We start from the raw sequence: 14,313 nt of genomic DNA on the forward strand, positions 1-14,313 counted from the left end.
GACTAAAACTTTTCGAAGTGAAGCTCTGCCCGGGCCGGAGCGCGGGAACGCGAAGCAGCACTTTCCCGTCCCTCGGAGCCCGCAGGCTCCCCCGACGAGCGGCCCAATGGTCCGCCCCGGACCCGAGGAGGCCCGGCCCGCGCCGCTCGCCTGCAGGCGCGGAGCCGCCGCCCCCGGCTCGGCAGGCTGGGCGGGCGCTGTCGCGCGGCGGCCGCGGCCCTCAGAGAACCGTGGCGACGGGCGGCGGCATGGACTACCTGACCACGTTCACCGGCAAGAGCGGCCGGCTGCTGCGGGGCACGGCCAGCCGCCTGTGGGGTCTCGGCGGCGGCGGAGGCGGCGGCGAAGCTCGGCAGGTGCGCTTCGAGGACTACCTGAGGGAGCCGGCTCCGGGCGACCCCGGCTGCGGGCCCGCCGAGCATCGGCCGCCCTCGCCGGTCAGCCCCGAGGGACCCGGTGAGTCCCCCGTCCCTGCGGCGCTTCGCCTCCCCGCGCGCGGACGGGGACGGGGACGGGGACCGGGAGGCGGCGCCGCGCCGAGGGGGCGCGGGCAGGTGTGCGAGCCGCCCGAAGACTCGCAGCGGCTGCGTGGTGGCCTCTCCTGGTCTCCCTCCCACCCCCCACGCGGGACGGGCGCCACCGACTTGTCCCGGTTACGTGTGGGATCCTTCCTCCTCTCCCTTGCCTCCTCCAACCAGTTGTGACGTCCACGGAGTTAGACTTCCAGAACGCCCGTGTCTCTGCTCGGCCCTGGCTTTGGCCACACTCCCTTTACTTGGTGCGTGCCAGCTGGGAGGACCCATTTCCTAACTTAAAAAAAAAAAAATCCAAACCAAAGCAAAACAAATGGTACTTTGTAATCGAAAGTGCTTCCCTCATCTGGGAACTTAAGTGAGTTTTGTGTGCACCGTGTGTTTTCTTGAGGCCCAACCTGGAAACTTTTCTCACTTACTTGCACTGAACTTTGTGCTCCTTCTCTGCGACCATGCCAGCGGCTGTAGGCTACTCTTTAAAGACCTTATAATGGCACGTTACTCATCCCTAAGAAGTGGAAATGCTGCCTCTGTATTTTGGTGTAATGCATATGGTTGTTTGCCCAGCGTTATTGGCTTTCTGTAGGACCAGCCATTCACAGTTTTATCCAGCTTGTCTTCATGATAGGTGCTTGAAGGGTGTGCATAGGAGCACTTCAGTTTCAACAGTAGAGGAAAGCACAAAGCACGAAGAATTGATCCATAAACCCCGCAGTAGTATGCATTTTGACCCTTAAAGGAAGGAGTGTCCAACACTCACTGTCTTGTGGCTATGGAATTTGAAGAAACTGGACTTTGGGAATCTAGTTGCAGCATGTCCCTTTAAATACATCTTTCCTTGCTTCGTCCTCATTGTCTCTTCATTAGAACTCTTGCCTTCCTGTTTTTGAAATAAGAGAAAACTTTAAAGGTTGTGGAGGCTGTAATTTTCTAAAGATACTGGCTGGATTAAGAATCCCTTTAAAGTGGAGACCAGGAATGAACAGTACTTGAAATGTCTGAGTAAAGTTAGTTTTTAAAAATGAAACTCAGTCTCCTACTGGAAGACAGTTGCTATTTATTGATCAGCCCCTGAATGGGTGATGATATACTATGTGGAGCTACCAAAGGAGAAAGCAATGTAATTAGTATCTCAGAGATACACACAAACTCATACAGATCCTTCCTTCCTGAACACACATTGAGCCCCACTGGGTCTGATCTTTTCCTTCATAATTACAGTGTCAGAAGCTATCCAAACGTCTCTTCTGTTGAAAATGCTTTTGAATTCATTGTTCGTTCTTTTTAAGGTTTACGCTGCCCCAAATCTCACAATGTAAAGAGTCCTTTAGATGCCATGGCAGTGTGACCACCATGAGTGGGTGGGTTGATCCTAGCAGTAACTTCTCAAAGAACATAGACAAGTTATCAGATCCCTTTTTTTAGGCCTGTGTTTCCTTGTTTGTGAATGAGGTTGGGTTAAATAATCTCAGGTTCTCAGCTCTATCGAGTCTTACCATTTAGAAGTAAAACTTGTGACATTGATGGACGAGAAAGCTAGGAAATAGCATGTTCAAAATGGGGCATGTCTCTGAAGTTATGATACAGAGTTCTGAAGACAGAAATAAGTGTCCCACCAAAAGTTTGGTTACTCTCTGCCTTACAGTGAGCGGTTGCTGTAGACACAGCTTCTAGGTGGAACACCTGACCAGCATACATGTAGCTCCCTACATTTTCCTGATTCTGAGAAGCAGCATGCATAAGTTTGTCTACAGCAAACTGTACTTTTAAGATTTCTGAGCAGTCTTCGTTTCTAATGAGAGTTTTAATCCTTAGACCTTGCAACTGGGTTTGGGCCAGAGTCATTCTTGCATTTGTGTGCTTTAGGTTCTGCTCTTCTTTGAGATAGGTTTGTTGATTCTTACAAGCCAGCATTTCCCATGCCTGTCTTCTGCCTACAGACACTGACATTCCTATAGGTGTCTGCAGCCAGGAGCCCTGTTTGTTGTTGGAGACCTTACTTCTTACATTTCAAATTTCTAAGGGTAATGGTGGCCTGGTTTTACCATGGACAGTTTAGAGAGAGACCAGAGAAAACTTACGTCGCGCAGTTTGATTTTCCACTTTATGCAAACAGCCCGTGTATCAGGCTGCTGAGTTCTGTTGCCTTGACTCCTTTCAGGGCAGCTCCTTTCCCATTTGTCAGCTTCTGGCTTTTGAGTTAAATCTCCTCAGGAAGATGGCACTTTAAGCACAGTTGAGGCACAGTAAGGACGCCGCCACATTGTTCTCAACAAAAATTACAGAAGCAACATAGTTTAATCCACACTTTAAAACCTGCTCCCTCCTTAGACACTGTTCTTGTTGGGGTTAGGACAACTGCCTACACGGGTGGTTCTCCTTCCTGATGCTGTGACCCTCCAGTACAGTTCCCCATGGTGTGCTGGCCCCAACCATAGAATTGCATTGTTACTTCACAACTCTAATTTTGATGCTGTTGTGAATCATCATGTAAGTGTTTGTGTTTTCCAATAGTCATTCAGCCCACAGGGGTTGCAGCCCTGAGGTTGAGGACCACTGGCGTACGTGTTATATACCCTTTAACAACATTTAGTAAATCATATGGTAGTCAGTAAATACAGATCAGTGGACTTGACAAGTTAATATAAGCATTAACTTTTGCCAAAACTCTGTTTCATCAGTCTTGTTTTCCCAGTTGATGACAGTGTCCTTTAAATAGCTCCATTTGATTTTTCTTTTCATTTACCTTTTAGACCTAAAAGACTATGTGTAATTTAGCTGTCCTTATTTTAAAAGCTCAATCACAGTCCAGGAGTGTAGCGCTTGATTAATGTACTCCAAAGCCTGCCTGAATTCAGGGCTCAGCCCTGAAGAAACCTTGTACTGGTTGTTCACTTCAGAGCTCCACCTACCTTCATACCTTGGCTACTTCCTAGATCAGTTGAATTTGAAATGGAAAGAGGGTGTGGCCTCCAGCTCCCAAATCTCACTCTCTTCCCTGGCCTGGGAGAAGACTTTGAAGCTGGTTCCCTTGTCCATCTTAGTCCTTCACTTCCCCTGGCTGGGAAGGTAAATAGTAGAGAATAGCAGAAGTGGGGGTAGTCATGCAACCATTTTTGCTAAAATGGCTCTTGTCATGTCTGGCTTTAGTAGTGTTCACAGACCTCAGCTGCACGCTGTTGAACTGGACAGAGAGCCATTTATAACATTTTGTGTATATAGAGAGCTGAAGAGAAAAAAGAACTGATAAAAAGGGAGTGACTAATAACCCAGAGCTTTTGAATTGATTCATCCCCAATGCTTCTGTTTCAGAAAGTTGTTTGTTTTGACTTGGGTATTTAACTTGTCTCTCAGTTTGCTAAACTTTTTACTGAATTTTATATCTGTGCTTTGGAAATATAGAGAGAGCTAAGATGAAATGGTTCCCATAACTGTCAGGGTGCTTGATTTGAGAAACAAAACCAAAAGTTATATTTCGTTCCCTTGGCTTTGAACCACAAGATCGCAGCAGTAAATTCTGTGATAAGATCTACTTCACTTTTCAGCTGCTAAAATCCTGTCTGCTGAATCATGGACCTGCAAGAGAACTGTTTGTATGGCTGGTTCGTGTTCAGATCCACTGCATCTGTGTGAAGCAAGCCGTGAAATACTACTAAACTTCAGCCTGTGTTCTGCATTCTGATTGGCCACTCTTAAACAATGATTCAGTGACAGTTGATCTGATTGCATGGCTATGACTCTGGCTGAGTGGTATCCACAGGGTTGGTTCCCTGGGCACAGGGAATCTATGTAGAATGGCGACATAAAGTTCATTACACTACTGAGAGTGGCGTGGAACTTGTCGCCCGTTTTATAGTTTTGCGTGGTTTCACTAAACGTTTTCAGACTGTGATTGGCAGAGGAGAACTGGTACCTCAGAGATTGAGAGCTCAGATAAGGGACGAGGGCACCCCATAAAAGGTCCTTTTGTGTAGTCACCAGCAGCCTTATCATTAAGAGTTTTGCCACAGTTTTTACTACGTGATTGGTGCTACTGTAGGCAAGGGAACATGTTTTAAAAACAAGTATAAATGTCAGAGATTAAATATTTGTTTTTGTTTACTGGCAGTTATTCAAAAGAGCAAGGCGTGATCTGATATAAATTGGTATCCCTAAGAAAAAGATCAGCCTATTGATTGGGCATCCAGGATAAACACAATTCAGTTATTCCTTATTTTATGAATAAATAGAAGAAACTCTGTAAGATAACAAAAATTAATTAACAAAAAACACCAGAAAATAGCTCTAAGATTTCAACTTTGAAAGCTCTATTTTATTTTGTTACATGTTAATTTAGTATGACTCGTGTGCCTGTAAGTATGCACGTTTGCCTGCGTGGGCTCAAGTGTGTGGAGGCCCAAGGTTGATGTTGGCGTCTTCTTCAGTGCCTCTCCACTTGCTTGCAATCTCTGCTAATCTGGTTAGCCATCTTATCCTGGGGATCCCTGTCTTCTCTTCCCAGAGCTGGAGGATCCTGTTCTGCTGTTAAACAAACATAGCAGAGTCCTGGAACTGGATTTAGAAGTGCGTGTATGAGAGTTTTTTTTTTTTTCCTGGTGGAACTGATGCATCTAGGGAGAAGCTGTAATATTCTGAAGATTGCACTTTGGAAATCAATTTAACCTGAGAGACATTATTATTAGAATAAGCATTTTGCTGGAATCTCTTCTGAGTGTCTAGTTAGAAAAGGGCGGAGCTTAGTGAAAGATACTTACATGAAAGGGCTGTCTGATTTCAAAGCATCAGCAAGTTGATTCTGTTAGAATATTACCAATTTTTAGTGGAACATATTAACTACAATTTTTATGATGAGCTGTTTCTTCTATTTTTTTTTTATAACCTGGTATTACTCATTGTTATTTTTACACTTTGTGTGTTTATAACATTCACATTTAGTTTTACTAGTCCCCTTTTTATAATGTATTTTGGATCAATAGCTCTTTTATTGTATGTTCTTTATTTCTGCGGTTCTCATTTTGATAAGACTGCTCTGATGTAAGCCTTGAAGCATCAGATGATAGTTTCATATGTGTGCAATCCAGACTGTTCACTTTTTCCTCTACTTAATTTGCCTTTCACTCATGAATTATTGAATAACTCTTTGATATTTCATGCACAGTGATTTAATCTGGGACAAAAGCAGGAATAGGTTTGTGGGCATGCGTACAGTTGGTGTAGTCTTTTAGGACTCCCTTAGGATTTGTGTTGGTGGAGGAGCAACCTGTGTGAGAGTCAAGAAAAAGCTATAAAAAATGTCACCACTGTGTCCCCTTTACTCGTCTGACATGTGGTAGCGTGGGCTGAAGAGAGATACCCTCCTCCCCCACTTCCAGCCATCAGTGTCTGAGACAGGTGGAGGAGCTGGCCCTGGGGTCACAAGAGCAGGACGCCTGTCCCTATCCCTCACCAGCTGCAGCGCTCAGGAGAGTGCCCCTGTACCTCACCAGGGCAACAATAGATCTGGCCCTGGTGGTGCCCGGTGAGGGAGAGCCCATCCTGACGGTATAAAAAGAGGAAAACTGGCCCCCCGCCTCGCTCATTGCTGCAGAACTGAAATAACTGGGCCAGTGCTGGAGAGCTCAGCCTGGTGGTGAGGGCGGGGGGGGGGGGGGGGTGAGGGGGGGGGGCTCACCCTGGTGGTGAGGGCAGAGAGCTCACCCTGGTGGTGAGGGCAGAGAGATCACCCTGGTGGTGAGGACAGGGAGCTCACCCTGGGGGGGGGGGGGGGGGGGGGGGGGGCTTATGACCTGACCCACCCCACCATCCACCCCATCTACCGTCTGCTGGAGCATGTGACCTGACCCGCAGACCCAAAGCTGCAGGTGTCCTCAACAGAGGGCAACTACAGGAGAGCCAAGAGTCCCAGTGTCAGTAGAGTAGTAGCCAGAGGCCTCAACCCAGACAACTGACTCTTCGCAGTGAGCCCTCGCAATAAATGTGTATGGACAGAGGGGAGTACAGCGTGGCTCACTGTGCTACACTGCAGCCGCCCTTAGGAGATTTGAATTTTTGTCCTTTTTTCTCTGAAATTTTGTTTTATTTGGGGGTGGGTGATAGAGTGCAGGGCAGAACGCAGATGGTAAGGACAGAGAAATGAATGGGATCACGGTACATGGTGTGAAAGACTCATAGAATAAACATTTTAAAATGCCAACTCTACCTTCATCTACTGGGAAGACATTTTTATCCCTGTTTCGTTGGCCAAAGGAAGTCGTGTCAGTGTCTGACACAAGAATGATCAAGTTTATTTTGTATTTCCCACCGGGAGGGATGTGACCTAAGTAGCTATAGATGTCTTTCCCATTGTCGTTTTGGCTCCCTCTATTGACTGCTTCTGAAGCTTCTCCTCCAGGCAAGCAATTGCTATGTACTTCAGATGTGTATGGGGGGGGGGGGTAAAATAATATTCCGATGGGCAAAATTAACATACTTTTTAAGAATTTTAGTATTTTACACACCGCCTGAAATAGGGGCCCATTCCAGTTTTCCTGCAGACAGTATGTAATTAAGCTTTTGAATTTTTACCCAAAATTGGTGTGTGAGAAATAAATCTCACTGATTTAAATTTGCACTTCCTGGTTGTCTGTGAACTCTGCCTCTCTGAATGTGTAAAAAGGCCTGTTTGCACTGCCTTGGGACTTGTCTGACCTCGTCTTTTGCCGGTGTTGATACTTGAGTGTTAATATCCCCCACATCAAGTTCTTCAGGTGTTTGAGATACAGAAGTGAAGAGGTCTTTCTGTGTGTGCACACACCCCTGCCCTTGCTCCTCTGTGATGTATACATGGCAACTTCTTATCTAACCTTTTAACATCTTTTTATTTATTCATGGTATGTGTGTGTGCGCCTCTGTGTCCAGTGTCCCAGAGATGGGGTCACCAGGTTTGGAGATAAGTGTCTGTACCTACTGAGCCCGTGTCTAGCTTTTCCTTATTGAACATTTGCCACAATGAGACTTGCAATAGTAGCACTAGTTTACATTGTTGTGTCATGGAATTAGTCTGTCCCAATTAGTTGTCGGCCATAATTCATACCCGCTGTTAGGTACTGAAGGGAGATGGTAGAGTGAAGCAAACCCATGTATTGGAGGTTATAGTTTAGTGGGAGAGATTAAAGTCACAGATGATAATTGTAAAACAGATGATAATTGTAAAAAAAGCAGATGACGTGAAGGTGCAAAGTTTTATAATAATAGCAGTGGTTGGCCTTGCTTATCAGCAAATTTTAGGACAGCTTTACTTTTCTGCTTTGGCTTTTGGGGAATTCAGATATTGCTATCTGTTATGTTTAGACTGTTCCTCTGGCAGCTGATGTACTGGTTATAAGTAAGTGCAGTCCAGTCTAGTCTGCGTCAGGTAGGTTTGGATAGTGGGAGAGCCACAAGACCTGCATTTTTACAAACGTTAGTTTCAGACCTAATCTGTTTTGGAGAGGTTTTAGTTTTGGGTCACTGTAGTACCCGCCCACATTCACTAGCTTGTTTAATTCTGAAACTTTGAACTAGTACTGTAGGGCTTCTCACATTACTCACTGAAGACGTTTGGATAATGTGGTGTTTGCCACTTCAGGACATGTAGGCACTGGTACAGGGAAGCCTAAAAGGCCCAGATTTCAGACTGAGGCCAGGAGCTCACCTTTGCTGATGGTAAAAGGGCCGCATGAGAAAAACAGTTAACATTTCATCTAAAATTAGCATTTTCATGTTGTATTATAGAGCTGACTGTCTCTATGATCTATGGAGAATTTCTCCTGTGCAGATTAATGGTATCTTTTGTAGAGATTAGTTAATAATAGTAATAGCAGTTATCGTAATGTCTCTCCGAATCAGTAGATTGTATGGCTGGCAGTGAGCGTCTTCCTGCAGTTGTTGGCATTACTCTGTAGGAAAATGAGTTAACAGGCATTTTGCTTTGATTTTCGTAGACACTGGCCAAAAGAAGAACCAAGACAAGAAAGATGGACGAAGGATGTCTTTCCAGAAGCCTAAAGGAACTATTGAGTATACTGTAAGTTACTATAGCAAAGCAATTTATCTTTGTAACAATCTTTCTAAAGGCATTTCCTGTTTGGCTGCAGATGAGACAAGTATTGTTAATTGCCTCCTTTAAAAAGTCGGACTTCTGTGTAACTTTTCTTAGTAATAGTCCTTTGATTTTTTTATTGCATTTTATAATTGTTTTTCTTGCTGTGTTCTACAAAGACCGTTATTCTGGCAAATCACATTTAATATTGATGATAATTTAGAGTCAGAGTTCCTTTTTCGCAATCATTTCATTTAATTAGGCTTTTTGGAAGATGCTTGCCATCTTAGGGATGTGTGCTTGACTGGGTTCCCAGCAGGGCTGATGACAGGTGAAACCCTCACAAACTAAGGCGAGGGCGAAGTTCAGCTGTCGAGGTAGGATTTTCTTCTGTTCTTGAACTAACCTCAGGTCTCTGAGATGTTGATTTTTCCTCTTTTCTGGGTACTGTGGACAGGTGAAGTAACTAATTCATTTTGGAGGGTAGTGTTTTACTTGGCTGGATGTAAATGTGATTGATTTAGGTGGTGCTAAACATGTAAGGCAAATGTATGAAGTCATATTAATTTTGTTACTTGGTATGTTTTTTTTTTACATTATGACTGTATTAAGGAGAAAGTAGCAACCTTCAACTTCTTCAGTGTTCAAACCTTCCAGCATGAGCCTAGCCTACTGTGAATTCTTGAGCATTATCAAAATTTGACTTATGCTTATATATATATGACAAATTTCAATTACACAGTATATATATAAACATAAGTATATACTGTGTAGTTAAAATTTGTCATTAAGTATTTTCAAAAGGCTAGAAACAACATATTAAGTAGAATTAAATTAACTTCTGTCAAAAAAAATTGGATTTTAAAGCCCATTACAACCCTAAGTTATGTATGTTTGTGTCTATAGGGTTGAGGTGAGAAAATAAGTTCAAATAGTAAAAAATTAGGTAATAATATTTAGTATATTCTTAAATGTTTACAAAGCTAAAACTTGAGGCATAAGGTATATCATGTTACAAAGATGTATATAATAATTGTTTTTGATGTTCATGAACTGTAAGATTTTGTTGGTTTTGAATTTAGGAGTTTGCCATTCTTGGACTGTAATAAGATACCTGAAGCAAAATTAAAATAAGAACCATTTATTGTGGAGTGAGGGCAGGTCATAAAAAATCTGAAAAAAAAAATTCTTTTCTTCATGAGTGACTCTTTCAAAACTCACATACTGACCAGCAACCATAAAACACCTGCCTATTAGAGCCTATTTATTTATTACACAGGTCAAATTATGAAGTGTAAGAAACGTAAAATTCAAAGCTAGATATTGTTGTTTGTTACTTATAATCTTCAGAATACTTACATAAAGTCTATCAAACCTTCACATAGCATGTCTTTGTACTGGCTGCGCTTTGTATTTGCATGTATTTCCCTTAGAGCACAATGTACTCTTCAAGCTCTTTCCTTTACAATACTTATGCTCCTTACTTGGTGTAGTTGTATGCAGCTGTGGTCCCAGCCCTCTGGAGGCTGAGGCAAGGCAGGGTTGTTTGACCCCAAGAGTTCTAGAAACTTTGACAAGCCATTTTAAAAGTAAATGTTATCTAGCTTAATATATTTCCAATACTACCTTCCATAGTATAAAGTTAATCATTATATTTTAAGTCACCAAAGAGTTAAAATCAGAACACACACAATACAGTTTTAATTGTAAAATCACTTTTAATGGGAATTAAAGTAGGGCCATAAAAATGTTCTACAGGCAAACTGTCTGGGAATGGCTCAGTTGGTCAAACACTGGCCTTGTGAGCTTGGGGATCTTATTTTAGATCTCTAGAACCGTATAGAAAGCCAGGTCACAGTGTCAGAGTGTGTGTCTGTAAGTCAGCAGACAGAAGACCTGGAACCCGTGTAAGAAGCCAGGCCACGGTGTCAGAATGTGTGTCTGTAAGTCAGCAGAGGGAAGATGGAAACAGACAGATCTCTGGAACTTGGTGTCCAGCCAGAGTACTTTAATAAGCTCGAATATGAACAAGAGATTGTCTCAAAATACAAGGTAAAAAACATTCATAGAGGATACTGGTCATTGACCTCTGTCCTCTACACATTCTTGTACACATATGTACAGACAAACATATACATATATATTTATAAACTCTATATACACATTCAGAATGTTATATATTATCATTTTTGATAATTTAGTATATCTTTCTACTGAAATATTTTCCAATTATTAAATCCATTGGCTTTTTATTTTTGCTGCTGTTGATCATTTCATCCTTCTGGCTTTTACTTTTTCTGTCCTTTATTTCTATTAAAGTTTCAAGTGACCTGCAAAATAATCAGCTTCATGATGCAATTGTCATGCGTATATGTCATTATTGTCTTTGTTCTAATTGGTTTCCCTTCCCCAAGCACCCCTTACCCTCTTCTGGCTGGTTCCTTCCTTCTTCCAATAGTATCCCATGCATTCTCTGTCCCCTCTTTCCCCGCTTTTCCTTAGGACCCCTATCTCCTCTTTAACATGTCATTTCTAGTTTCCTGACCTATGGCACACTTTTTTTTTTTTTTTTTTTCTGTCCCTGACTTCCCGGATGCTTGCATTTTCTGCTGTGACTTCCTGTTTGGGAAACTGCAGCTCTTCCATCATGCTGTGATGCTGCATTTTCTGTCTCTAACTTGTGTGTGATGGGAGCATGTGCACAGGAGGCAGCTAACTCAGGCCCGTGGAGCTGGAGTTAGAGATCACTGGGAGCAGTCTAACCTGGGACTGGGGCTCAAATTCTGGCTCTGTGCATGAGCAGTCCAAGCGCCTAAGCACTGAGCAGCTCTACCTAGTTACTTCACTGCTTTCGTAAAGGGAACATGCTTTAAAGCTTTAGTTTGTATTTGGAAACCGTTCTAGTTGTTGGCCAGTATGCGCCGCGGCAGAGCACACATTTCGCCGCGCTCTGTGTCTTAGTAGGTTGAGAACATTGTAGAATGCGGTATTTTTAGAGTGTTTTTCTCAGAAACTATCATTTATGAATCAAACATAAGATTGTTTTCAAGATGTATTACTATTACATAACCACTCAATATTATAATTTAATTTTTCTGTGTTAACAGTTGAAAGTAATCTGTTTTTCCTTTTAATCAGGTTGAATCAAGGGATTCTTTGAATAGCATAGCCCTGAAATTTGATACCACACCGAACGAGCTTGTTCAGTTAAATAAGTTATTCTCCCGAGCTGTCGTGACTGGGCAGGTATTGTTATTATTTAAATGTATTGATGTTTGAAATTATTAGGTAGAACTTCTTCATTTTTTACGTAGTTAACAATGTAGAAAATATGAGCATAATATTTTGTGTTCCTGGAATAAATCCTGCTAGCCAGATAAAAAAAAGTACAGGTCACATCTATTAATGCCCTTCTTAAAACAATTGAAAATAATCGTAAGTTGTGTTTCAAATATAGACTTCAGAACTTTTAAAAAGACTTAAAACAGTTCATGAAAATTGACAGAATTCAATATGTTTAAAGGTAAGCTGTCTTTCAGTCTAACTTGCTTTCTGTAAGCAAGTTAACAAATTGAATCTTTTGGAAACTGTCTAGTCTATATCAGGGGGTTTTGCTTGTTTGTAAGTTTGTCTGTGACCCTTAGCAAATGCCCTGCGTGAGTACAGCACTCTGACAGATTTCCTCGTCTGTAGTGACGGCTGCTTTGGTATGCCCCTGTGTAAGTCGTCCACAGTGAGCTTAGTGTAGCTGCTGTCCTGCTCAGTGAACACTGCTGCAGCGGACACTGTCTGCGTACGCTTTATATACACGCCACAGCACAAATTCTTACCTGTAGCGCCGTTGGGCCAAGGAAATATGTATAGTTAATTTCTCTAGTAATTGCCAAGTTGTCTTTAAAATGACCACATACAGTAGTATAGAGTTTTGTTTCTGTGCTATGTGCTTGTTTTAATGCCCATTTATAAATTAATTTGTGAAATTACTTTTAAAGTGTCTATTATTATTTTTTCATACTTATTATGACATATGATATACTGTTCTACTGTTATAATCTGAATTTTTTTATTGCCAAAGATCAGTATCAAATAATGCTTCCTTATAGAACATTATTTGGCCGTTGATATTTGTTTTTCTGAATCTGTATATGAATATTTTCTTACAGGTTTTATATGTTCCTGATCCTGAATATGTCTCCAGTGTTGAGAGCTCTCCATCTCTGAGCCCAGTAAGTCCTCTGTCGCCGACGTCCTCCGAGGCTGAGTTTGATAAAACCACTGTGAGTACCCTACTTCCAGCTATTCCTGTAGAACTCATGGAGTATACATGCTACTCATGGTATTCCACTTGTAGTTTCTAAGTTTAGTATTCAAGTTCTCCCGTCCTGGGGTGTGTGTGTGTGTGTGTGTGTGTGTGTGTGTGTCTGTGTGTCTGTGTGTCTGTGTGTCTGTGTGTGTCTGCGTTACTGCTGATGTGGGTGTCTATGTATGTGTTTATACAAAGAATAAGGGGAAGGGGAGAGAGGAATGGATAAAGGGGGGAAGATGGAAACCTTAGGACTAGAAACAATCCTAAATACAAATTGTGTTTCCCACGCCTTAGCAGTGGACACTTTTGATGGATAATCTGTCACACTACTTTCCTTGTGCTATCGCCCAGGTCAGGAATTTGCTGCTTGACCTTTTGCAACACTGTTGAGAAAGTTTTTGATTTCACAACATTTTAGATTTGGGGATTGAGAGTTACATTCATTCTCATCCGTAAGATGAATGGAAGCTGAAGTCAGAGTTTAATGATGGATATTGGAGACAAGAACACAACAACTTTAAACCGTTTCTACCAATCAGCAGGGTGCCAACCTTGATACAGAAGGAGAAATAGCAAAGAAAATATAAATGTAGTCAGAGGTTGATTTAGATTGGGCTTCTAGCCCTAAAGTAGAATTGTGTAAATAGCAGGAACTTTCCCACCAGAAACCTGTGGGATTCCCTTCAGACCACAGCTGTCTGTCTCCTGGCCTAATTTGAATGCTTGAAATAAAAAAGGAAATCAGTCAAAAAAAAAAAAAAAAAGAGAGAGAATAAACGCAGATCCCCCCTCCCAGTGAGAGTGGTCACCTGAACAGATTCCCCCCCCAGGGGGAGTGCTCACCTGAGTAGATCTTCTCCCAGTGGGAGTGGTCACCTGAGCAGATCCTTCCCAGTGGGATTGGTCACCTGAGCAGATCCTCTCCCAGTGGGAGTGGTCACCTGAGTAGATCCTTCCCAGTGGGAGTGGTCACCTGAGCAGATCCTCTCCCAGTGGGAGTGGTCATCTGAGCGGATACCCTCCCAGTGGGAGTGGTCACCTGAGCAGATCCTCTCCCAGTGGGAGTGGTCACCACCATCTGTCCTTTGCCAGGTAGGGAAAGAGAATAACAAAGCTTTGTGAGTGACCCCTTAACCCTAGTGACTCAGCTGTCTTAGGTGTGGTCCAGAATCTTTCCCTTCCTAGACTAGTTAAGAAATAGAAGAGCCATGAAGCATTCTCCAGCCTAGGGCAGGAATCACCTTCTTCCCAAGAGTCCGCATTCCACAGCTAGAACATTATTTTGAACAGTGATTTTTATAAATTGTAACTGTATTCTTTGCATAACATTGAATTTATTACTGAACAGAGATATTTTTCCTATGTAACTTTTGTTTATCTGAGGTGATTACATTTCTGCATTGTAACTACTGTTT

General features: G+C 42.6%; 1 protein-coding gene across 7 annotated transcripts in view; it reads left to right on the plus strand.

Annotated features, from left to right (window-relative positions):
- The window catches only part of Oxr1 (oxidation resistance 1), a 179,919-nt gene that overhangs the window by 123,235 nt on the left and 42,371 nt on the right, over positions 1–14,313 (plus strand). For 3 of the 7 annotated variants that reach the window (XM_050162110.1, XM_050162138.1, XM_050162130.1), the window contains exons 2-4: positions 8,495–8,577; positions 11,731–11,838; positions 12,756–12,869. In XM_050162110.1, the coding sequence (XP_050018067.1) occupies positions 8,539–8,577; positions 11,731–11,838; positions 12,756–12,869 (261 nt within the window). In that variant the 5' untranslated portion in view covers positions 8,495–8,538. Of the gene's footprint in view, positions 1–138; positions 457–8,494; positions 8,578–11,730; positions 11,839–12,755; positions 12,870–14,313 lie in introns of those variants that run through there. The other 4 variants (XM_050162098.1, XM_050162105.1, XM_050162116.1 and 1 more) reach the window with 4 other exon arrangements.

The sequence above is a fragment of the Alexandromys fortis genome, unplaced genomic scaffold (genome assembly GCF_014885135.2).
Source record: "Alexandromys fortis isolate MF-2015 unplaced genomic scaffold, M_Fortis_MF-2015_v1.1 scaffold_17, whole genome shotgun sequence".
Classification (NCBI taxonomy): Eukaryota; Metazoa; Chordata; class Mammalia; order Rodentia; family Cricetidae; genus Alexandromys; species Alexandromys fortis.